This window comes from Salvelinus namaycush, chromosome 20 (genome assembly GCF_016432855.1).
Source record: "Salvelinus namaycush isolate Seneca chromosome 20, SaNama_1.0, whole genome shotgun sequence".
Classification (NCBI taxonomy): domain Eukaryota; kingdom Metazoa; phylum Chordata; class Actinopteri; order Salmoniformes; family Salmonidae; genus Salvelinus; species Salvelinus namaycush.
Window position 1 is genome coordinate 7,238,118 of NC_052326.1, and position 27,008 is coordinate 7,265,125.

At 43.4% G+C, this 27,008-nt stretch overlaps 1 protein-coding gene across 1 annotated transcript in view; it reads right to left on the bottom strand.

The window, feature by feature from the left end:
* Positions 1–7,496: 7,496 nt before the first annotated feature.
* Positions 7,497–27,008, bottom strand: part of LOC120065567 (zinc finger E-box-binding homeobox 2-like) — a 45,500-nt gene continuing 25,988 nt past the window's right edge. Inside the window, exons 2-10 of the mRNA XM_039016630.1 lie at positions 16,516–16,842; positions 13,446–13,658; positions 11,360–11,574; positions 11,068–11,176; positions 10,698–10,802; positions 9,415–10,577; positions 8,952–9,188; positions 8,459–8,642; positions 7,497–8,194 (exon numbers count right to left, since the gene is read on the bottom strand). Coding sequence (XP_038872558.1) covers positions 7,497–8,194; positions 8,459–8,642; positions 8,952–9,188; positions 9,415–10,577; positions 10,698–10,802; positions 11,068–11,176; positions 11,360–11,574; positions 13,446–13,658; positions 16,516–16,842 — 3,251 coding nt within the window. The remainder of the gene's footprint in view (positions 8,195–8,458; positions 8,643–8,951; positions 9,189–9,414; positions 10,578–10,697; positions 10,803–11,067; positions 11,177–11,359; positions 11,575–13,445; positions 13,659–16,515; positions 16,843–27,008) is intronic.

The following is a 27,008-nucleotide window of genomic DNA, read 5'->3' on the forward strand; positions in this document are numbered from 1 at the left end:
CGTATGCTCCGGGCATGTGCTGACCAACTGGCAGGTGTCTTCACTGACATTTTCAACATGTCCCTGATTGAGTCTTTAATACCAACATGTTTCAAGCAGACCACCATAGTCCCTGTGCCCAAGAACACAAAGGGAACCTGCCTAAATGACTACAGACCCGTAGCACTCACGTCCGCAGCCATGAAGTGCTTTGAAAGGTTGGCAATGGCTCACATCAACACCATTATCCCAGAAACCCTAGACCCACTCCAATTTGTATACCGCCCAAACAGATCCACAAATGATGCAATCTCTATTGCATTCCACACTGCCATTTTCCACCTGGACAAAAGGAACACTTTTATGTGAGAATGCTATTCATTGACTACAGCTCAGCGTTCAACACCATAGTACCCTCAAAGCTCATCACTAAGCTAAGGATCCTGGGACTAAACACCTCCCTCTGCAACTGGATCCTGGACTTCCTGACGGGCCGCCCCCAGGTGGTGAGGGTGGGTAGCAACACATCTGCCACGCTGATCCTCAACACTGGAGCTCCCCAGGGGTGTGTGCTCAGTCCCCTCCTTTACTCCGTTCACCCACGTCTGCATGGCCAGGCACAACTCCAGCACCATCATTAAGTTTGCAGACGACACAATAGTGGTAGGCCTGATCACCGACAACGACGAGACAGCCTATAGGGAGGAGGTCAGAGACCTGGTGGTGCCAGAATAACAACCTATCCCTCAACGTAACAAAGACTAAGGAGATGATTGTGGGCTACAGGAAAAGGAGGACCGAGCACTCCCCCATTCTCATCGACGGGGCTGTAGTGGAGCAGGTTGAGAGCTTCAAGTTCCTTGGTGTCCACATCAACAACAAACTAGAATGGTTCAAACACACCAAGACAGTCGTGAAGAGGGCATGACAAGCCTATTCCCCCTCAGGAAACTAAAAAGACTTGGCATGGGTCCTCAGATCCTCAAAAGGTTCTACAGCTGCAAGAGCATCCTGACTGGTTGCATCACTGCCAGGTACGGCAATTGCTCGGCCTCTGACCGCAAGGCACTACAGAGGGTAGTGCGTACGGCCCAGTACATCACTGGGGCTAAGCTGCCTGCCATCCAGGACCTCTTCACCAGGCGGTGTCAGAGGAAGGCCCTAAAAATTGTCAAAGACCCCAGCCACCCCAGTCATAGACTGTTCTCTCTACTACCGCATGGCAAGCAGTACCGGAGTGCCAAGTCGAGGACAAAAAGGCTTCTCAACAGTTTTACCCCCAAGCCATAAGACTCCTGAACAGGTAATCAAATGGCTACCCGGACTATTTGCATTGTGTGCCCCCCAACCCATCTTTTTACGCTGCTGCTACTCTCTGTTTATCATATATTCATAGTCACTTTATCTATACATTCATGTACATACTACCTCAATTGGGCCGACCAACCAGTGCTCCCGCACATTGGCTAACCGGGCTATCTGCATTGTGTCCCACCCACCACCCGCCAACACCTCTTTTACGCTACTGCTACTCTCTGTTCATCATATATGCATATACTTTAACCATATCTACATGTACATACTACCTCAATCAGCCTGACTAACCGGTGTCTGTTTGTAGCCTTGCTACTTTTATAGCCTCGCTACTGTATATAGCCTGTCTTTTTACTGTTGTTTTATTTCTTTACCTACCTATTGTTCACCTAATACCTTTTTTGCACTATTGGTTAGAGCCTGTAAGTAAGCATTTCACTGTAACCTGTTGTATTCGGCGCAGTTGACAAATAAACTTTGATTTGATTTGTTCAGGGGAGCAACTCCCAAAGAGCCACTCCCAAAGAGCTTGTTGCACACCTGCGTAAGGTAAGTCTGAATACCAAATAGTGAGATGTGCTTAAATAAAAATCCATAGGAAAGGCATACATTTCCTAAGTCTGAATCGGGCCCATATTGAATTGCACTTCACCAAATGTATCTATTTACTATTTTGTTTTTTGTTTTTAGTACTGTTGAATGAAAAAGGTCCCCGTTGTCTTTCTACTTACACTAGAGGAGTGACTAAGGACTGATGACTAAGCTATCTGTGAGGTAAAACAGTTACTGAGCAGCGTCTTCTCTGCATGGCACAGCCAAAGCCACATGTTTCAGGGTAAAACATCTCCACCAGCTCTGAATCATCATGCAAATTCTGTACATTTAGTCCCCTTCAGCAGAGAATTGAGGTGGTGAGGTTACCATATACCGTAAGAGGGAACTGAGGTATTTTACCAAAACCTCAGAGGCCTACTGTGAACATTTTGATTGGTTTATCCCTGAAGCTGATAATGTGTGGTCCTATCCAGTGATGCAGTTTGTGAAATAATTAATCAAAGGGTAAAGCAAAATGTACATTTTTATTACAAATATATCCACAGGTTAAAAAAACAATACTAAATGTAATTCAATACAAAAGGCATAGCTGAGTTGATAAAAAAAATACAGCCTGATAAAAGTATGTTTGTGCAGATATAAATATAATCAAATTAACAACAGCTGGTGGCATGAGGCAGTTGTAGGCTTGCAGTTCAATACTACAAAACCGGATCATCTTGAAGTTGGTTGACTGGATATATGACTACACTCTCTGTTACTAAATATTGACAAGCCCATGATGGGCTTTCAAGTCATAGTGATAGAGTAAGTGTCAGGCATATTCAATTTGTGCAACACAAATTCAGAACTATTGAATTCAAATTCACTTTCTGAATACAAATTCAAAATGATTGAATTGACATCTAATTTCTGTTGGCACTAGTATGGCTCCACCCGGGTACCCTGGGTGACATGACCGACTTGACGCAGTCCAGGAAGAGCTGTGACACCAGTGGTGTCAGCTCAGCTAAACCTAGGATATGGCAAAGTAGGATTTTTTTTTAGGAGGTTGAAGCTCATTTATTGCATTTCTACACAATTGAAAAACTCTAAAATGCCATCTGGAGAACAGCAGCAGCAACAAAAAAAACAAAAAAATAGGCTGCAATGTCAACCACTACTCAACCCCATCATAAGTTGAAACATTTACTTGTGGAACGGCGAATACAGTGAACATGAAATAGAGGCATAATTCACGATATCAAGTCACAACAAGGCCGACTTAAAATGCCAACATCAACGTGAAAGTAACCGGTGCATGAAACAGCTGACCGCGAATGCAAACTATGCCAGATAAATCCTACCCCGCATTGAAAGAAAAAGCCTACATCAAAGGACCTACTTAGGCCTAAAATCGACAACGACGCATCTAGACAAACAAACTTGACCAAAGAATTACGAAAATAACGAAACACAAAAGGAAAATCTACAAATGCATAACTCTAAAGAGCTAGCTGATTTTAGCCACCTAGCTAAAATTCATAACATATCATTTATTTGCAAATTCGTAACATATTTTGTACGTTTTTCAAATTTGTAACATATAATACGAATTATAATTACTAAAATATCATACGAAATGGGTGGTGGACATCCACAAATGAATACATACCATACAAAACACAGTGGTGTAAAGTACATAAGTAAAAATACTTTAAAGTACTACTTAAGTCGTTTTTTTGGTTATCTGCACTTTATTTTACTATTTATATTTTTGCCAAATTTTACTTTTACTTCACTACATTCCGAAGGAAAATAATGTACTTATTACTCCATACATTTTCCCTGACACCCAAAAGTACTCATTAGATTTTGACAGGAAAATGGTCCAATTCACACACTTATCAAGATAGCATCCCTTGTCATCCCTACTGCCTCTGATCTGGCGGACTAACTAAACACAAATGCTTCATTTGTAAATTATGTCTGAGTGTCGGAGTGTGCCCCTGGCTATCAGTCAATAAAAATGTAAAAAATAATTGTGCCTTCTGGTTTGCTTAATATAAGGAATTTTAAATGGTTTATACTTTACTTTTGACTCTTAAGTACATTTGAGCAATTCCATTTACTTTCGATACTTAAGTAAATGTAAATGTAAAACCAAAAACTTTTAGACTTTTACTCAAGTAGTATTTTACTGGGTGACTTTCACTTGAGTCATTTTCTATTAATCAGGTATCTTTACCATCCTACCATTTCTAAAGAGCTGCGTGCCAGTTATGATTTTCAATAATCTATTGTAGGCTACCTAACTGTGCCCAACAACTGGAAGAGATGGAAACCCGCACACTGTCGGAAAAAAGGAATAAATCAAAAACTGAGGCTTGAATGCAAAATAAAGATGTTTATTAAAACATCATGGTGCCTCAAAAAACTGCCCACAAAACGAAATAATTATATAGCTGGCTCTAGACAGAGGGCTGTCCATTCAGCACCAAGCCATGGAGCTCCACTATGCCTTTCTGTACCGAGTCGCAAAGTCGCTAAAAAATGTAGTTGAAAAGTTGCTAATTAGGTAAAATGCTCAAATTGTCCGTGATGAGATTCAAACTCGCAACCTCTGGGTTGCTAGACATTCGCGTTATCTGTGATGAGATTCAAACTCTCAACGCCCACCCTCCTTTTGATTTTGCCATAGGTAACCATCTGTCTTACGTAAGGTTATATATGAAGCCACCCCTGTGGAACGACGCATAGGCCTACCGTGACAGTGGCATTGTTTCGTGCGCTCGTTGTGCTGCATTCAGTGATGTTCCTCAAGTGTGCGCCCAGCTCATTGTCGCATTTGCATTTTTCGCCAGGGAAGGCAAAACATTCTGCGAATATTGAAGCGTTGTATCAACGAACAAAGCGGCTCAGAGAATATTGAAACATTTTGTATCAACTAGGCGGCTCCGATAATATTGATTGCAAACACGGAGGTGGTTGGTGGCACCTTATTTGGGGAGGATGAGCTCGTGGTAATGGCTGGAGCGGGCCAGCTTGTCTATCTGCTATTAGTTGCACTATATGGGTGATTATTATACTTTTAAAAAACAACCCTTCATTCATACCATAGCTAAATAACTTAGCAATATTTAATGACATTTTGCCATCAAGATTGATCTGTAAGAGTATCTAATTTTAATCGAGGAAGACTGATCGAGTGAGAGGTGGAAATGTATTACAGCTATCACAGCCTATATTTTAATAGCAATAAAATAGCTGTTGGTTTCGAATGGTTACCAAAAAGGAGGGATCCCTCACCTCCCAATTCCCAATTAAATTAACACATGGCTATCAGATTACAACAAGGTATACAAGGCCGAGTTCAAATGCCCGACATCAATTTCAAAGCAATCGGATGCACTGACTAACTGACAAAGCAAAGCTGGCACTGTCTCTGGTCTCTGCTATGCATTTTAATTGGGATTTGAATGATTTTGGTACATTTGTTCAGCCTACTTTAAATGTATGGTCTTGAGCAAAGGTATGACGGCCCTGCGTCACTGGTCTGCGTTCACTGGTCTGAACAGGAGGCCGTTCGTTGTAAATGCAATATTTGCTCAGGAATTGAGTGGACGCATTAATTGGTTCTCTCAAATGTTTGATTGTTTTTCCTGGGGAGTTGAGACCTGTCATTGTTTGGATTTGAAATTCCAACAGTTGTAACGGAAGGGGGGGGGGGGGGGGGGGGGGGGGGCAGCGCTCGGGGGGCTGTGTGTGGCTGTGCATGTGGGTGTTTGAGTGAGAAAGACACGAAGGAGGGCCAACCAGCAAAAGCACAGCCCCCCTTAATTATCGACACATCGTGCTGACAACATCAAAACAGCCTTTCCAGACTCTGAAGTCAGGAAGACTTCACATTAGATGTTAGCCAGACAGGTACAGTAGTCAAGTATGTACTGAAGACATTAGTCTCAGCTCTCCGTAACGCAATCTTATCGACTGTAGCAGAGAAGTTACAGACGACTCACAGTGGCTGAATACTGTATATCTGAGGCGGTTTTTCACGTGGACTACACCACAGTCAGATAGAGGAAGTATGAAGACGATAAATGTTATAGAATCTGTTCTGAGACCTTGCTTGACTCTGTCGCTGTGGACACACCCATAGAAATAGAGACTGAACGAATGGGAATGTCCAGTTCTAGTAATTCAATTTTTATGGTTACACCATAGTTTTCACTTTTCCCCTCCCCACTCTAAGACAGTCCTAGCAAAATTCTTGCTTGATAAATTGCTCTTTGCTAAGAATATATTTTTGTTAATTTTCAACCATTTAAATTGAAAACAATCACAGTAAGGTACTTAATTGTTACCCAGAAGTTATTTGATATTGCGATAAAAACGGTTGCATTGGACCTTTAAAAACGATCTTGGTCCTGTGCAGTTATTAACCAAACAAATAAACGTGGGAACATGAAACTTTTTTTCAATTTCAACTTATTTGAGAAGAAATAGTGAATCTTGCAAGGGGGCTAATATATTCGAGTGCAACTGTAGTACGACCTACACTGTGGTACAAGCATAGTACTGCACTTATATTCCATAGAGCGAGACAATGTATTTGCGTTTTTCTAATAGAGACAAAGCAACTCCACATGTCTGTTAAGAGATATGGAACATTTTGTGAGGCAGTACAAGTTTCATTTATTTGCTCCTTCTTCAAAGAAAACAAAATAAAACCATTTTAATTTTGATATATATACTCTCGTTTTTTCCCTTGTGTGTAGAAATACTGTAAGGTATGGAGAAATCGATTTACTTTACCAGGCTTAGGGTGGCTACCCAACATTGAACTTCCTAATGGCTCAGTGTAAAAGTCAGTGAGCGTTTGTAGTGACCGGCTTCCCTGTTGATCTTTTAGACACTATATTAGCCATTCATTAGTCACCATGGAAACCCAATGGTAAATCTGTGTTTGTATGGAGATACAGTATATTAGTGCCAATATAACAATTTACATAATGCGGCACTAATCTATCTCCATACTAATGCCCATAATTAATGCACATCTGACCACAGTCATAATGGATATATCCTAAACCAATTTGTAGCTTTGGCAAAAAAATAAGACATCTTCAATCCTTTACTTTAATTTGAATAATAATGATTTAATGCTTATTCATTTTAAAACACAGAGGTCAATTGTTTGATACAGAGACCTCTTGGTCTTTGGAGAATATGATGTCAAATCTAATATAAAAACCTTCAAAAGTGACTACTTGTATTGCCAAATAAAAAATACTGTATTATACTGATAAGGCAACTGGAAACACATTGAACAACACTGCTTGCTACAGGACAACATGAACAACAACACCTTGCAGTGCATACTCCTGTACCTTTACCTTAAACCAGTCGTAAGTGGTCAACTGGTAGCTGTGATGACAGATATGTAGTGGTCAATATTGTGCATGCTAACATACCGACCAGCGTGAATATCATACGCATGGCTCTTCATGCGCATGGCAGTTCATGTGGTCCTTATTTTGGTTGTGTTCATATGGCTTTGCATTGGAAGTCACTTACTGTACCTGTACAGTATACGTTTTGCTATATTTTGAACAGTGCATTTTTAAAATATATTTCCCACACCTATTAATCCTTATTTGTACATGTAGCTAGATGCATTGTTTTGGCACACTTGTCCACTGTTGTGACACTGGAGCTTCCGGGCTCAGCTCGTATGTGTCTGTCTGGTCTCCATTTCGTTCCAATGTGTCTTTGTCCCAGTGATGGTTGGTCTCCAGTCCGTGAGTCCCTAGACTAGCACTCTCTCTCTCTCCATTGTGTCTGTCAACCTGCTCTTCGTCTCTCTCCCTCTGTTCTCTCTCCCTGTCCCTCCCCACAGGGGACCCCTGTACCAGACTGGGGCTCGGCTCCAATCCCTCACCAGACCTATACCCTGACAAACTACATGCCTCCTTCATACGTCCGCCTTCATTCTCTTCTGTCTCGTGCTCCTCGTCTTCCTCCTCTTCATCTACTCTCCCTTCTACCCCCCCGTCTAGACTGGAGTCACTAAGAAATGTTGGGGTGTCCTCCATGGAAAGGGGGGTGTCCACGGCCATGTGGCCCACATCGGTGGACCGTCCTGGGGTTCGAGGGAGCTCCTCACCCTCCTCCTGGTCCTGGTGCAGGCTGCAGTAGGCATACCGGTGGTTCATGTGCTGGGAGTAGGAGCCCGAATGGGAGAAGCGCTTGCCACACTTGTCACACTGGTAGGGCTTCTCTCCAGAGTGCAGGCGGCTGTGTTCAATTAGATGGTGTTTGTGCTTGAAGGCCTTCCTGCAGATCTGGCACTCGTGAGGACGCTTACCTGTGGGAATACAACAAAACAGAGGCGGATGTGTAACTGTGGCAATTTCTTGATCTGGTACATTTGCTTTTTTTTTGCAATTGTTAAAGATCCTTTAACAATATACCTATGTAGCTCAGTTCCTTGTTCTCTTTTGGACAATATCTGCCGGATCATGGAACACTTGGCTCACTTTAGCAATACAACAGAAACATGATCTACCAATATCAATCATATGCTTCAAAATACACCGAGTAAGATAGTTACAGTAGACTCTGTATGTACCTGTGTGCTCGTACTTGTGTCGGAGCAGAGAGCTGCTCTTCTGGAAGGTTTTGTCACAGATGTCACAAGCGTACAGGCCTTCGTCTGTCTTCTTTAGTCTCTTCCTCCCTGGTCCCCCCTCGCCCTCTCCTCCCTCCTGTATCAGAGAGAGGTAGTCCAGACTCCCGCGGCCCATCACCTCACCCTGCAGGACACACGCAGATTTATAGTCGGAGAGGTGTCTACCCAACGGGCAAATGTTTGGCAAACCTTTGGCACATGACATCTTGATGGTGTTATTTTCTAGTTGTTTACTGGTTCTGACTGAGAAGACATCAACCAACTGGTTGACGTAACTACCGGTAGGTTAAGCCTTGTTTTTCATGACAAGATCAATGTGAAATCCATTGCTTGGAATATCTACGCTTGGAGGTGACATGAAATACAGTTACACTGTTGGAAGTAGCATGTACAGTATTTGTCAGCCCATCTGAGAAAAAAACATAAATTTGACCATTAATGCTCGTCTCTCCTGGTGGATCCTCTTCAGCACAGCGTCTGTGTCTGACTCCATCATGTAGGTCATGGGTGAGAGGAATCCCTGGTTGCGAACTGGACGGCCGAGGGGCAGGGAGGGGACCCCGTCATGCCCCGAGCCAGCTAGCCCAGCAAGCATCATAGGGTTAAACAGAGGATAGGCACTGTAGATGGAACCCCTGGCGATATGAGCGCTGCTGTAGACTGCATGATGCTGGTGGGATTAGAGTAGATTACTGTAGATTGAAGTTTAAGGCGGGAATTCTTACCAGTGCTCACACATGAAATACATAAACTGCATAGAAACACAGCACAAAACAAACAACAGTCCATAGTCAGACATAAATAGTACCCCCTCTTCCTGCCCCACATCTGCACACACACATGGTTTACTTTATTAGGATCCCCATTAGCTACTGCACATGTAGCAGCTACTCTACCTGGTGAGGAGGTGGACTGAGACGGACGCTCAGCCTCCGGTGGTGCTGGTTCTCTGCTGGGTCTCTCTGGGTCTTCTGTCTCTTCTCTTCCCAGTGAGGGTGTCCATTATAGGGCTTGCTGTTCTCTAGGGCTTTCCCCTCCTGGGGCTTGGGGAGGGAGAGATCCAGGGGTTGGTCATTCTCGGAGCTATACGACCGGTGGGTCCTTCCCTGGGGGGCGGCTCGGCTTGCAGGAGTGGTGAGGACGGCAGAGGACAGGTCCAGGCAGAGGTGCGAGCCGAACCCTGAAGAGGGGACCCGTCTTCGCCCCAATGGGGGAGGGGATGACATGTCTGTAGCAGGGCTGGTTGGTGCTGGTTGGCCAGGGCTGCCGCCACTCCTGCCACTCTCCTGGCTGGACCAATGGGACCTCGTGGCAAGTGAGTCTGGGCTGGGCGGGAGGGGGGAGTGCATGGCAACCAGCAGCTGCTGAGGGACAGAGTTCCAGCTGGGTCTCTGGAGAGGAGACTTGTCTTTCGGGAAACCGTTGGTCATCGCTGGGGGTTTGTGGTTATCTGGTGATGGTGGTGGGTGGAGAGGGGGTCTGGTGGAGAAGTAGAGGGGAGAGAGGTGTTTTTTGCTGTGAGGATCCTCAGACACCTCCATGGCCTCTTGGTAAATCTTACAGAGGTAGCGCTCGTGCTGGAGTAAGATGGCGGGGCTGGGAAAGAGCTGGGAGCACCAACGACATGTTACCCCTCCACCTACCCCCTGGCCATCACCCGAGCCGGCACGGTCGCGTTTTAGTTTCAACGGAGCCTCCGGTGATGCCTTCCCGTCTCTCCCTCCATTGTGAACCCCCAGTCTCCCCTCCTCCCTGGCTGAGCCAGACCCTCCCTCCTCCCTGTGCAGCATCTCCTGCAGCATCTGCTCAAACTTTCCCCCGGTGCCGGCATGTAGGTACGGCAGCAGGGTGGTGTCCTTGAACACACTGGCCCGGAGAAAGCGCTCCGGCGTGGAGTCCCACCGCCGGCCCAACTCCCAGCCTAGCTCCTGGCCCCGGAGGAGACGCGTACCATGGTCTCTAGGGAGATACAGGTTCCTCTCTAACCCCATTGGAGGACGTTCCTCCTGGGTGTGGGGAGGGTAGGGAGAGCCCATCCCACTGCTGTTCCTTCCACTACCTGCAGAGGGCGACGCTAGGGAGGAGTAGTAGGCCCCATGGTGGCCATGTCCGTTGTTATAGCTCCCCCCTCCTCCGCTGCCTTCTCCTCCTCCACTGCCCCCTCCTCCTCCTCCGCTGCCTCCTCCTCCTCCGGCCAGGCACTTCTTACTGCTGAGGTGTGAGCTGTAGGAGCCGGAGTGAGAGAAACGCTTCTTGCAATTGGAGCACTCGTACGGTTTCTCGCCTAAAGGAAGAAGCGCAGATAGGGAATATCAATCCAAGATACGACAGTTCAGAAAACATTTCATTTTCCAAAAAAAAACAGAATAGACTTCATAGAGCAGATCATGATCTCCTGCTCTTAATTCTACCCTCTTACCCACCTATCCTTAATAATAAACCTGTTGTACATAAGGCGCAACCTATATAAGATTCTTCTGAACCTACAGTACCTTATCTGACACGACGTAAAGTTGACAGGATTGATTTGGATGTTCCTTTATCCTTACCACTGTGGATGCGGAGGTGCTCCTTGAGATGGTGTTTGTACTTGAAGGCTTTCCCACACTGGAGACACTTGAACTTCCTGCTCTCTATGCCGTGGTCGGACACAGGGTGCTGCACCAATCACACACAGACATAGCCATACATACAGTCAAATCAGTGGGCCTGCCTACAAGAGATGAAGAATTCACTTGAGATCGCTGGCTCAGATCCAGCTCAAAAGACCATTCAAAAGAGTGCCACCTTGAAGTAGATGGACTCCAAAAGAATGATTTTATATTTCTTCCAGTGTCTCACCTTATCCTCCACCTGACTGTGCAGTGCCATGTGTTGTTCCATCTGTGCCCTATAGCGGGCAGTGTACCCACAGACCGGGCACACCATGTGCCCCCCGTCCCGCTCATGGCAGAACTTGATGTGCTCGCGTAGAGACGCACCGAGGTGGTAGGGGCGCTGGCAGAAAGGACATGCCTGAAGGTTCCTCGTAGCATCAGGACTCAGAGGGATGCCATCTAGGGTGCACACACACCAGAGAGAGAGGGTGAACTAAACCTTCAGGAAGATACAATGTCCAGTCCTCAAACTATATCTACATACAGTTCAAGTCGGAAGTTTACATACACTTATGTTGGAGACATTAAAACTCGTTTTTCAACCACTCCACAAATTTCTTGTTAACAAACTATAGATTTTGGCAAGTCGGTTAGGACATCTACTTTGTGCATGACACAAGTCATTTTTCCAACAATTGTTTACAGACAGATTATTTCGCGTATAATTCACTGTATCACAATTCTAGTGGGTCAGAAGTTTACAAACACTCAATTGACTATGCCTTTAAAGAGCTTGCTTTAGAAGCTTCTGATAGGCTAATTGACATCGTTTGAGTCAATTGGAGGTGTACCTGTGGATGTATTTCAAGGTCTACCTTCAAACTCAGTGCCTCTTTGCTTGACATCATGGGAAAATCAAAAGAAATCAGCCAAGACCTCAGAAAAAAAATTGTAGACCTCCACAAGTCTGGTTCATCCTTGGGAACAATTTCCAAATGCCTGAAGGTACCACGTTCATCTCTACAAACAATAGTATGCAAGTATAAACACCATGGGACCATGCAGCTGTCATACCGCTCAGGAAGGAGACGCGTTCTGTCCTAGAGATGAACGTACTTTGGTGCGAAAAGAGCAAATCAATCCCAGAACAACAGCAAAGGACCTTGTGAAGATGCTGGAGGAAACAGGTACAAAAGCATCTATATCCACAGTAAAACGAGTCCTATATTGACATAACCTGAAAGGCCGCTCAGCAAGGAAGAAGCCACTGCTCCAAAACTGCCATGAAAAAGCCAGACTACGGTTTGCAACTGCACATGGGGACAAAGATCACACTTTTGGGAGAAATGTCCTCTCATCAGATGAAACAAAAATGGAACTGTTTAGCCATAATGACCATCAATATGTTTGGAGGAAAAGGGGGAGGCTTGCAAGCCGAAGAACACCAACCCAACCGTGAAGCACGGGGGTGGCAGCATCATGTTGTGGGGGTGCTTTGCTGCAGGAGGGACTGGTGCGCTTCACAAAATAGATGGCATCATGAGGTAGGAAAATTATGTGGATATATTGAAGCAACATCTTAAGACATCAGTCAGGAAGTTAAAGCTTGGTCGCAAATGGGTCTTCCAAATGGACAATGACCCTAAGCATACTTCCAAAGTTGCTGCAAAATGGCTTAAGGACAACAAAGTCAAGGTATTGGAGTGGCCATCACAAACCTCAATCCCATAGAAATTGTGTGGGCAGAACTGAAAAAGTGTGTGCGAGCAAGGCGGCCTACAAACCAACTTATTGTGGGAAGCTTGTGGAAGGCTACGTGAAACGTTTGACCCAAGTTAAACAATTTAAAGGCAATGCTACCAAATACTAATTGAGTGTATGTAAACTTCTGACCCACTGGGAATACGATGAAAGAAATAAAAGCTGAAATAAATCATTCTCTCTACTATTATTCTGACATTTCACATTCTTAAAATAAAGTGGTGATCCTAACTGACCTAAGACAGGGGATTGTGAAAATCTGAGTTTAAATGTATTTGGCTACGGTGTATGTAAACTTCCGACTTCAACTGCACGTATATCTATAGGCCTCTAAAGATAGGCTTCATATTTTTTCCCCCTGCAATTTTGAAAAAAAGTAGCTCTACGAATCTTGTAGAACGCCTTACCGGCCGTATAAATAGAGATTACGAGAAAGGTGTTTGAGTGAAAGCAGACAGTAGTCTACCTGGAAAACTAGCCTTATTGGCATGCAGTAGATCGAGACATGCAGTGTGTTTGCGTCAAAGCAGGCAGAGAGTAGCCTACAGTACCTTGTCCCTCAGGTGAGCGCTGCGTCCCAGGAGACCAGATGGGAAGGGGGTCATCGTGGAGGTTCAGGCTGCCAGGGTGATACATGGCTGGGGCTGTAGCGCTGCCGTTAGGGGGCTGATGGTGCTGGTGGTAGTGGTGGGAGGCCGGGTGGTGGGAGGATGCCTTTCTCAGCTGCACCAGGAAGTCATAGTGGGCCATGTCCTCCAGGGCCTGACTGTCTGACCTCTGACCTGCTGGGAAAAAGAGGGATAGGGGATAAAACGTGTGCTGTGCCTAAGGACACCCAACAAATAAACCATAGGCTCTCATGCCATATTGCTTAAATATGATGTAATGATATGTTATGAACAGAGATTGTGAGCAAATCCCAAATGACAGTATTTTATGTGTAGTGAATTTCATTAATAGTCAACTGGTCTGGTTCCATATAGTAAACAAAATAGAACAGACAGACAGAGGGCACATTCACAATGACACTATTTCCTATGAAGTGCACTACTCTGGTCGAATGCAGTGCACTATCTAGAGAATATTTCACCCTTGTGCTTGCAATGTTTTAGTCATTGTTTAACACTCTTAGATAAAATACATAGTTATACTGTGTTTTGAATTTTATGAACAACTATGAAAGAGACAAGTTGTCTGCTCTGGGCATCCGCAAGACTAGCCAAGAAGCTTTTCTCATTGACCTTGAGTGCAGTAACTGGCAGAGAAACCCACAGATGTAATGTAATGTGAAGAGAAGACGAGAGGGAGCTTTGCTTTCTATCACAATCAGAGTGCTCTGCTCTGCACTGAGCTGCCTGCCTGTGACAGACTTTGAGGAAGTTTTTTCAAATGTTTGCAGATGTTGGCATATTTTTGATCCGTTCTTCATGTGGCGAGGGAAGAGCCTGTGTGGTTGAGTGTTGTAAAAACTGGGCTTTGCATTCATCAGGCACAGCCAAATCACATGAGGTGAGAGAGGAGAGAGGGAGAGAACGGGGGAGAGAGAGAGATAGAGAGAGAGTGTGTGTGTGTGTGTGTGTGTGTGTGTGTGTGTGTGTGTGTGTGTGTGTGTGTGTGTGTGTGTGTGTGTGTGTGTGTGTGCGTGCGTGCGTGCGTGCGTGCGTGCGTGCGTGCGTGCGTGCGTGCGTGCGTGCGTGCGTGCGTGCGTGCGTGCGTGCGTTTATAAAAGTGAGAGAGAAAGAGTGTGTGTGTATGAGATAGAGAGAGAGAAAGAGAGAAAGAGAGAGAGAAAGAGAGAAAGAAAGAAAGAGAAAAGGGAGCAACAAGTGATTGTTAGGAGGCGAGCTGTGTGAGCCTATGATCTCCTATCTAAATAAAAGGGAAAGTGTGTGTGTGTGTGTGTCTCTGAGCAAAATGAAAGGGAAAGCCTCTCAGATTCTGCTCCATTCTGATTTCGGTACGGTAACATCACATTTAAGTCATTTACATTTAAGTCATTTAGCAGACGCTCTTATCCAGAGCGACTTACAAATCACCTCTTTGGTGCATGGAAATATTGTGACATTGTGGTGGGATGACTCTTTTGTCATGCTGCAGCATATTCAACGACTACGGTTGTATCTTAAATGGCACTTAATACCTCATATATACTGAACAACTATCTAAAAACAACATGCAACAATTTCAACGATTTTACTGAGTTACAGTTCTTATAAGGGGATCAGTCAATTGAAATAAACGTATTAGGCCTTAATCTATGGATTTCACATGACTGGGAATACAAATATTCATCTGTTGGTCACAGATGCCTTAAATAAAAGGTGGGGAGTGGATCAGAAAACCAGTCGGTATCTGGTGTGACCCCCATTTGCCTCATGCAGCGCGACACATCTCCTTTGCATAGAGTTCATCAGCCTGGAATGTTTTCCCACTGTTCTTCAATGGCTGTGTGAAGTTGCTGGATATTGGCTGGAATTGGAACACACTGTTGTACACGTAAATCCAGAGCATCCCAAACATGCTCAATGCGTGACATGTCTGGTGAGTGTGCAGGCCATGGAAGAACTGGGACATTTTCAGCTTCCAGAAATTGTGTACAGATCCTTGTGACATGGGGCCATGCATTAGGATGCTGAAACATGAGGTGATGGCGGCGGATGAATGGCACGACAATGGGCCTCAGGATCTCGTCACGGTATCGCTGTGCATTAAAATTGCAATCAATAAAATGCAATTGTGTTTGTTGTCCATAGCTTATGCCTGCCCATACCAGAACCCCACCACCACCATGGGGCATCTGTTCACCACGTTGACATCAGCAAACCGCTAGCCCACACACTGCCAAACACGTGGTCTGCGGTTGTGAGGCCAGTTGGACATACTGCCAAATTCTCTAAAATGACGTTGGAGGTGGCTTATGGTAGAGAAATGAACATTAAATTCTCTGGCAACAGCGCTGGTGGACATTCCTGCAGTCAGCATGCTAATTGCACAAACTTGAGACATTTGTGGCATCGTGTTGTGTGACAGAACGGCACATTTTAGAGTGACCTTTTATTGCACAAGGTTGATGGATTATCTTGGTAAAGGAGAAATGCTAATTTAATATGGATGTAAACAAATTTGTGCAAAACAGTTTTGAGAAATAAGCTTTTTGTGCATCTGGGACATTTCTGGGATCTTTTATTTCAGCTCATGGAACACTTTACATGTTGCGTTTATATTTTTGTTCAGTATAGTACACTACTTTTGACCAAAGCTCTGTGGTAGTAGTGCGCTATAGGGTGCCATTTGGGATATTTGGGACAAACAAATCTCGGTTAACCCAGAACTAAAGTCTTGCATAATTGGTCAGATGCTCAATTAAGTTCTGGATCATATGTGTTAAGAGAAGGCATAGAACGAGTATCGGAAGCGGAACGAAAAGCTCCACCCTTTTTCTTTTAAGTTGCAGGTAAGTCTATGGGCTAAATGTCCCCTCCCCTTCCAAAATTCGAAAGATACAATCGTTATCTCACGCATCCCGTTGTATCATGACAGATCTACGGAACCATCCATGTTTACGTAGTCTGTCCATATAAGAATAGGGACAAACCAAGACTGAAGAAGAAAAAGTGTGACCTTTGTTGATAAGCTTACTATAGGTCTTGAGTGATCCCTGCTCCCTCTCTCCATCCTTGTCCTCCATGGTTAGCCCACTCCCAGGGCTCTCCTCCTCGGCCCCCTCTGCCCAGTGGCCCCCTCTGGGGCTGGGGCTGAGGCTTAGGTTGTGGGGCCGAGTTGAGAGGCCCCTAGGGCTGGGGCTGCCTGCTGGCTCAGTCCCCTCCCCGTCACCCTCTCCCTCGCTGGGGGTCAGACTGGTCTTGTCCAGGCTGTCCTGATAGTCCTGGACTTCTAGGCTCCACAAACCCACCTTATCATCATCCTTCCCCTCCGAGCCCAGCGAACTGGCCTGCTCAATGTCCACTGTCGAGAGTGAGAGTGAGAGTGAGAGTGAGAGAGAGAGAGAGGGAAGGAGGTTTATCAGTTAAAGGTCATTTTATCTGCTCTTATTTTTGACATTGCTTTACTGACATATCTAACACAGCGAGAGAACATTTTAAAAGGCAAAATGCACAGGAAGAACTGGAGAGTGTATTAAACAGCAGAGTACAACACATCAAAGTGTGCGAGTGCTATTGAATCCAGTGCCACTTTTCCCCGTCGTGGAGACAATGAATGATTATCAAACACACACACACACACACACAAATCTGAGAGGGACCGTATAAGCCACTTTTTCCCATCGTGGAGACAATTCATGTGGATCACAAACACATGCAGGGGATTTCAACTGTAGACTCTTATTTCCCAAACTCCTCTGAGGTCTCTCTCTTTCTATCTCATTCCCCTCCCTCTGATTGGCAATATCTAATCATTACCACATAGAACCATACATTGACTTTGATGGGTTTATATACATCATTGCACAGAACTTTACTTTTTAACAGGGAGCTCTTTGAGGCACAGGGTTGGCACATGAAAATATATGTTTGTGTTTCTCTATGAAAAACGGTGTAAGTCACTTGAAACAAAGCCACACAAAAACAGTTCATAAACTATAAAATTCAGGTCTGCAACTTTCACTGGGTATGACAGGGACATTTCCATATTCTGAAATTGCATTTCCCCCCCCCCTTGTAATGCCAGGGTAGTGGGTTCAATGGTTCCACCCATATGTAAAATATATGCAGGCGTGACTTTCAGATGCTTTGGATAAAAGCGTCTGCTAAATGGCATTGATATATAAAGTGGGGAACCTTTTCAGCTTCGCTATGACCGCATTGGCAATATCTAATCATTACCACATAGAACCACACATTCACTTTGATGTGTCTAGCACTGCATAGAACCCTTCACTTTGATGTGTCTAGCACTGCATAGAACCCTTCACTTTGATGTGTCTAGCACTGCATAGAACCCTTCACTTTGATGTGTCTAGCACTGCATAGAACCCTTCACTTTGATGTGTCTAGCACTGCATAGAACCATTCACTTTGATGTGTCTAGCACTGCATAGAACCCTTCACTTTGATGTGTCTAGCACTGCATAGAACCATTCACTTTGATGTGTCTAGCACTGCATAGAACCCTTCACTTTGATGTGTCTAGCACTGCATAGAACCATTCACTTTGATGTGTCTAGCACTGCATAGAACCCTTCACTTTGATGTGTCTAGCACTGCATAGAACCCTTCACTTTGATGTGTCTAGCACTGCATAGAACCCTTCACTTTGATGTGTCTAGCACTGCATAGAACCCTTCACTTTGATGTGTCTAGCACTGCATAGAACCCTTCACTTTGATGTGTCTAGCACTGCATAGAACCCTTCACTTTGATGTGTCTAGCACTGCATAGAACCCTTCACTTTGATGTGTCTAGCACTGCATAGAACCCTTCACTTTGATGTGTCTAGCACTGCATAGAACCCTTCACTTTGATGTGTCTAGCACTGCATAGAACCCTTCACTTTGATGTGACTAGCACTGCATAGAACCATTCACTTTGATGGGTTTACATACAACATTGCATATAACCCTTCACTAAAGACGAAGCTCTGATGTGTGTGACTTTGACAGTATTTTCCACTAGATACAGTATGTGCTGAATTGGCACTGATATTTGCCAGTGTTGGCAAAGTAAAAATGTCATCCTACAGTTTGTTTCCTTGTGTATTTATTGTTTAAATCTCCTGCTGTTCATGTGACATCAAATGAAGGCAAACAATGTATTTAGTTAAACAAACACAAACATAAACACAAAAGTTGATACCTTTTTGATTTGTCGAGTACAGCATGTGTACACACTTTGAACGAGATGTTCTATGATGTATTTACTGTTATGAAGTCATGGAATGAATCACTGGCCTGTATTCAGTTCATATGCATGTGAATTACTTGCGGCTTTGCTACGAGTACATTGTAAATGGATATTGATGAAGCCGTTCTATATTTACATCTCCAAGGAATGACTCCAGGTATGACTAGATTTCTATTCTCTTATTTAAAAAAAAAAAGGTGAAATAACCCCCTAGGTTTTTGTCTTACGTTATGTGATTGTGTTCACACGCGGTGAGTAAGCAGATGAGTTCATGTTTGGGGAACCCGCTGCCATTTTAGAAGAAAAATATGATTGGTCAAATGAGTAGTCAAGACGAGACACACCTGTATCATTCTCACTGACTGCATATACAGAAGAGCTGAGGTGACTAAATTCAGACGTGACCTTTATGACTATGACTGTGATGCTTTGACTGTCGTGGAGAAGTGGGCCGGTGGGCTCCAGGGGCAGCCCAGACATGCAGCTATTTCATTTCCAGCGTCCTCAGTTTCGCTCTGCTCTCTCACAGTAAATGCATGCTCCGGCTGACATGCAGGGAGCATGGTTCACAAGGCCCCCCCACGCTAAATTCACTAGTCACGAACTCCGTGTTCAACAAGATTACCCTTCACTGCCGTACCAGATATTAGAAGCACAGAGGGAGCTGTTTTCCTGCTCTGCTACGAGCTGAGAGTGTGAGGTAACTCCTATAAAGACTTTGAAGAGCCAAAATGAGGATGTGCTGGGCAGAGTTGTTGGGCATCTCCCCTGTCTGTCTGATCACTGAAGTTGGTGTCAGCACAGTGATGTAGATATTAAAATGGTGAGTGTTCTTGTTCTCAGACAGTCATCCAAACAGTCCCCTGAGGACTCACTGATCGACAGCCTCAGCCATGATGCAGCAGGGTAGCGCGACAAAAGGTTACAATCCCATCAAACGAAACATGCAAAATGACAGTTGTCCTGTGTTCTCAGTTGTGTTCTATTCTCCAATTCCTCTCATCTCCTTCTCGCTTTTTCTCCTTCTCTCCTGTCTTCTCCTTCGTAGCCCCCTGCACTGTTCAGCCTCTCTTGGATTTATTGGTTCTTACCCAATAGAAAAGAGTTTGTGAAGAATGCACTCGCTATCCAAACAAATAAATCAAGTGTGCAACTAATGAAAGCAATCCCCAGGCCAGGTTGTGCGATGCTGCTTTAATGACAGCACATGCCGTACAGTGTCAATCACTGTTATAGGAGAGAAAAATGTCATCCAATTTGAGAGGTAATGTGGACCAGACCAAAGTTCTCCCTCTCACTGGTAGGTTGGGGCGGACTGTATGGCTGAGCCCAAAATGGCACCCACTCCCTACATAGTGCACTACTTTTGACCAGAGCCTTATGGGCCCTGGTCAAAAGTAGTGCGCTATATAGTGAGTAGGGTGTGATTTGGGGTGTACTGTATGTGTTACAGAGAAATCCCAGCAGGGATCTCGTCTCAACAACATGCTGCAACATGGGCCATATAGTTGTACCTCTCTATCTCCCGTCGTTTCAGGAAACAGATTGGATCACAGTTTCATCCCCTGTAAAAGGAATGTAATGTGGTTTCTCTGTCTTTCCACAGTTCAGCTAGATCTCAGTGAAGGGAGACACAGTAGGAGCTACCAAGTCTAACTCTGGAGCCATATACTGTACATATACATATACTGTACATATACATATACTGTACTGTAGCAAGATATTATATCATGTGGTGTGGCGACCAAGTTGACGTTAAATTTGACTATAAAATAGATGAAAATCATTTGTATTTTGAAAAGTGTTTAAATATAAAACAATTCTGCAGCCTACTCCATTCTCTGTCAGTCCGTCATTATAAAGCTATACAAATGCATTATTAGCAAAACTTTTGAAAAGTCAATTATCCCATTAATCATTAATATTGGTATAAGTCATAATTACATTGGCACCGTTCATAAATGAGATAAAGGCCCCTGAAATTATTTTTATACTAATACACCTGCTCAGAGAAAGAGATTTCGTTTAAGAAGTAATTTTTTTACAAATCTAACAATGATTGGCACAACCTGTTTTCAGTACTCCAGCACCCTACCCTTGTGAGGATAACGACAACAATATTTTTTTCTAAAATGTTTTATGAGATTGGAGAACAAAAGAGCCCAATAACATCAAATATGCACCACCATATTTGACCATAATTGATGAAAAATATATATATATTTGATCATATTTGGTGGTAAAATATGGTGGTGGATCTTCGATGTTATGGGGCTAGTTTACTTCCACTGTCGTGGGGCCCTTTTCAAGGTCAACGACATCATGAACTATACCAAGTAACAGGACATTTGAGCCTGAAACCCGGTTGACTCTGCTTCGAGGCTGAAACTTGGCCGCAAGTGGATCTTCCAGCAAGACAATAACTACAAGCACAAATCAACATCCACAAAGAAATAGTTAATTGACCAGAAAATCAACGTTGTGCAAGGGCGATCTCAAGTCTCCGGACATGAACCCTATTGAAAACCTGTGGTTTGAATGGAAGAGGGCAGTCCATAAGCGCAGATTAAGGATATCAAGGATCTGGAAAAATTCTGTATGAAGGAATGGTCTAAGATCCCACCCAATGTGTTCTCCAATCTCATAAAGCATTTATACAAAAGGCCAGTGTCATTATCCTCGCAAGGTGAGGGTGCTAGAGTACTGAAAACAGGGGTGCCAATAATTTTGACCACAACATTTTTGAGATTTTTTTAAATAACTTGTAAAAAAAAAAAAACTCTTTCTCTGAGTAATTGTATTTGTACAAAATAATATAATTTCCCAAAATGTTTTACAGTCTTTTTTGCTCATCTATATCAAAGGTGACAATTATGTGAATTTCTCAAAATACTTTTAGTTCCCTAAAATGGGGGACTATGTACAAAAAGTGATGTAATTTGTAAGTGCCATCCGATATCGATGAAAATTAAAGCTGGAAGTCTGCACTTTAACCTCATATTGTATCATTTAAAATCCTAAATTCTGGAGTACAGAGACAAAACACCGGCACATGTGTCACTGCCCAATTACTTTTGGAACTCACTGTATGTTTTTCAAACTCTATTATTAAAATGACATTCTAAAAGTGAAATTGGTTCACTCAAACATTTTGATTTCATTATAAACCTAAATTATACTCTGACAATATTTTTGAGGTTAGGAGATTTACACAGACTTGATGACTTCCAAGGAAATAAAATACCAATCTACGAAAAGGAGAAGAAACCACATGGGCCCCATATGACAGTAAATGAATTCATCACTATAGCTAAAAAGATTTCTGAAAAAAATAGGGAATTATGCATATTTTGTTGATTTTAAATGGTGGAGGGGAGAAGGAGCGACTCACTATTATTGATCTTGAGGAATCTGACATGCAATGCAATGATAAAACAACAAGGAAATGCTAACCAAAATGGCTACCCGGACTATTTGGCTACCCGGACACAACCCCTCTTTTACGCTGCTGCTACTCTCTGTTTATTATCTATGCATAGTCACTTTACCTCTACCTACATGTACATATTACCTCAATTACCTCGACTAACCAGTGCCCCCGTACATTGACTCTGTACCGGTAACCCCCGTATATAGCGTCGCTACTATTATTTTACTGCTGCTCTTGAATTATTTGTTATTTGTTTTTTTATTTTTTACTTCACACTTGTTTTTCTTAAAACTGCATTGTTGGTTAAGGGCTTGTGAGTAAGCATTTCACTGTAAGGTATTCGGTACACCTGTTGTATTCGGCGCATGTAAGAAATACAATTTGATTTGATTTGAAGGCAACAGTAAACATGCCGTACCCCACAAATTATGCAGCGCCCCCCCTGGGTCAATTGAGAGTTGCATGTGACTACCACATTTTTGTTAATTACTATAGCTCCCGCCTTGGGCCATTCAGTGTAATTTTGGAAAGGCCGAATCTCTATGGCTAAACGCATCCTTCACCCAAGTTCCGTCCTAATCGGGCCAGTGGTGTCTGAGATATCACATGTGACTAACGTCCATTCGGAGAGAGACAGATGCACAGTCACCTCCCCGATTTCCTCGTGGGGGCCAGTTAAATTAGTAAAATGGCTAAGTATTTTGAACCGTATTTCAGATGAATTAAAGGGGTGATACTAAAGGGGTGAACGATTTGGATAGAATGTCAAATGTACACATTCAAAATATCTGAATGCCTTTACTTAGCAACAATCAGACATGGCAAAGATGCCATTGGGGCAGCCGTAAACAGGCGCTTTCACACGGCCAACTGTTGTTCAACATAACATCCAGAAAATCAGTATGTTTCTCAACTCTCTGAAGAAATAGAAGAAAAAAATCACAATTTTACAGCTGTGTTACCACATGCAAGGTACAGGAGAGGAGGCCACATTGACAGTAATGGCAGCAGTACTTCTCAAGACACAGAGGAAATTGTAATGGTGGGCGAGCAAAACACACACTCGCGCAGTATAGAACTAAAACTCATAAAAGTTATCTACATTAATTTACTTTTCTTGTGCAAGTTCAATTAAAAAAACAAACATCTAATTGATACAGGGAATGTATTAGATGAAATGCGGCTAATTACTATTTTTTTTAATATATATATAATGTTTTGAAAAACAAACAAACTCCCTAATAGACAAGATACCATTTCTCTCACAATAACCAAAATGTGAAATGCTATGTTACACAAGCCACATATTTAGACAGAGACACACATGCAGGAAATAGTTACAGTAGCCTACCTATGATGACAGAAGTTCCACAATGAGGATGATGTTAAAGAAGATTTATTTAGGACATTTTAGAGATCAACTAGCCCAAAACACTAACGCAACGCAATGTCTGAATTATAGCAAATACCAAAGCAGCTATTTGACATTCTTGCAATGAGTCAGAGGCACCACATCTAAGAACAAACACCTCCCACTCCAGCGCTTCTATCAACACTGTCAGTCTGTCAGGGAGGCAGGCAGGTCCATCGCTCTCTCTGCCCTCGTTTGGCCTGGTCTGATAGCACACAGAGAGAGCGAGGCCACATCGCAGAGCGGGAAACCAGGACATTATAGCAAAGCATTCAGTATATCAAAGATGCCTATTTGTCTCTAAATTATAAACTGGTAATAGATTAGACATCAACTACGGTACTGGCCCCACATATTCAACTAATATGCAGAGCAACCATTTGTATTGTTCAATTGATTGGTGGTTGAATAAATCCTTGATAATTACTCTGCATCAAACTCATGTTGATAAAGCCTTATATTTAGCTGCAGCTTTATAACATTCTTACAGTAGAGTAAGTATAGAACAAGTGTCTGTCTATTGATGGTAAAATAAATAACCTACAGGTTATTAACAGCACAGATACTGTACCGTAAGTGTGTACATTTTAGGCCCACTACCCGGAGGTGTGTATATTTTAGGCACACTACCGTCAGACTTGCAGAGACACTTGCCCTGGCGTACTGTGCAGGAGGACACGCTGTTGTATTGCTGCAGAAGAGTGAACATTCATGCTATAAAACTGTGCTACTGGGATGGCCAATCTGGAGGCGAATGAAACGCACACCCGTTTAGGCCTGGTGCTGGCTTGCAGAGAAGAACATATGAAAAGAGATAAGAAGAGCTGCACACTCTGGGAGCTCAGATGCAATCCTTTTATAACCAATGTTTCGACACCTTCGGTCTCAGTGTAGAGTTTCATGTGAAGCCAGTCTTGTGATTATTGTCTTTTTGCTATCCATTGTAAATCATGTTTTGCAGGCCTATGTAGCCAAATTGTATTTATGATCTAATGTTATCCATTCATGTTTTTTTTAAATATGTTCTATTTATATCACTAAATCAACCAATGAAATCAAGCCACAGCCAGCCATGATTACACACACCTGTGTGTCCTTTCAAACTGTATAATGTTTCGAACGTTATATGTTTGTCATTATACCCTGACGAAGACAGCTTGTCTGTCGAAACGTTGGTTCTAAAAATCTGTGCTCCTAGAGTGCTCTCCTTTTCTTTTTCTACTGGAATGGCCAACATGTATCATATCAGTTCCATATATGATGGGGTGGAGAGCATAAGTTACCATTAGTAATACGTGGGTGTTGATCAGTAATGTCTTTGTGGAGTGTGTTGCTTCTCTCTGCAACTGCGTAGGTGTGAATGTGTTTGTGGAAGAAAGAGATAATGAGATAGAGGGACAGATATATATATATATATGAGAGAGAGAGAGAGAGAGAGAGAGAGAGAGAGAGAGAGAGAGAGAGAGAGAGAGAGAGAGAGAGAGAGAGAAGAGAGAGAGGAGAGAGGAGAGAGGAGAGAGGAAAGAAGAGAGAGAAAAGAGAGAGAAAAGAGAGAGAAGAGAGAGAAAAGAGAGAGAAAAGAGAGAGAAGAGAGAGAGAGAGAGAGAGAGAGAGAGAGAGAGAGAGAGATCAAGAGATAGTGTGTCACGCTGCCCCCGTCTCAGATCCTCTGTTGGCTATTGAAACGAAAGAAGATAGCGGGGGGAAATTCCCTGAGCTCTCTCAAGTCAGCTAGAGACCAGACCCACTGCATCAAAAGACACAGTGCAGCATCACAGATCAGTCACTCCTTCTCTCTTTTGATGTCCTCAGAGAGCATGATGTAATAATTAAAAAGACATCACCCTATCAAGTAATCCACACACAGATTGCTGTGTCAGAGATGAAGAGATGAACATAGAAAAAGAGAAAAATAGAAAGAAGGGAGCTGCAGGGAGGAATTGAGCACCTTGTATCTTTCCTGCCAGTCATCTTAAGCCCATAGGTTTAGCCTGTGCAGAGGAGTGTCTATGTATGAGTTCATGCCCACATAGTCGACGATGTGATACCCTGTTACTCACTAAACCCAGTGCAGGAAGCAGAGCCAGCACCAGAAATAATGAGTTGGACAGGCCTTTGATTTCCATAGGCTGGCAGGTTTTTTCACGGGACCTCCTATGTGTGCACGTGCTTGCTCGTTCACAACTTGTTAAAATGGGTTTGGTATTAAAGACCTTAGGCAGCTCGTGAGTTTCAAGTTGGGGGAAGTTTACAATTTATCCAACCATTTCTCCCAATCAGCGTGCCAGTTACGGTTTCGTTCCTTAAAATCATTGTCACATGGTTATCATAAAAATCTAAATGTTAAAATTCAACTAAGGCGAGAGCATCAGCCTCTGCCATATGGACACATTGATACACTGTGATCCATTGGCGGCTAAAGAAATGAGTGCATAGAACTCAGAGATAGCCTATAGGCCAATGCAGAAATAAGCCTATAACGTCATCGTCAACTAAGTAAAATATGTAAATAGGCCTAAAGTCGACAAATAAAAACAGTCGAAAATATTTCACATTCATCTCTCTACTCCGCCTGTCTGCCTTCCTCTCTGTCTGTCTTGACTTGAGCTATTAATGGTGAAGTGCAACATTGTATCAAATCATCAACCGCGTCAGCCGACGCTGTAGCTAGCGAACTTGCAACATTACATCAACTAGCCTGTTCCGGGCCCTCAGAGTTTCCCGCACCAGTGAGCTCAGGACAGACCGTCGGGACAGACAGCTCTTTTTTAATGACGTCTCCACTGGATATATGGAATCATCAGATCATTATGCTCTTTCACACCAAGGCTTGGCAATTATCGAAGCCGGGAGTGTTGCTACAAAGATATTTCAAATACTTAATCACAATGGATGTTAAAAACTTGACTGGCCTGCACAGAGCCCTGACCTCAACCCCATCGAACACCTTTGGGATGAATTGGAACGCCGACTGCGAGCCAGGCCTAGTCGGCCAACATCAGCACCCGACCTCACTGATGCTCTTGTGGCTGAATGGAAGCAAGTCTCCGCAGCAATGTTCCAACATCTAATGGAAAGCCTTCCCAGAACAATGGAGACTGTTATATCTCCATATTAATACCCATGATTTTGGAATGAGATGTTCAACGAGCAGGTGTCCACATACTTTGGGTCATGTAGTGTTTGTCACCAGAGAAAGCATCTGAGCGAGCGAAACAGCACCCTTCTATATGAAGTTAATGTATCTGATGCTGTCTGGACAGAAAAAGTATGACATACCATACTCTTCTGGTCCAGACAGCATCAGATACAGTTGAAGTCGGAAGTTGACATACACCTTAGCCAAATACATTTAAACTCAGTGTTTCACAATTCCTGACATTTAATCCTAGTAAAAATCCCCTGTCTTGGGTCAGTTAGGATCTATATT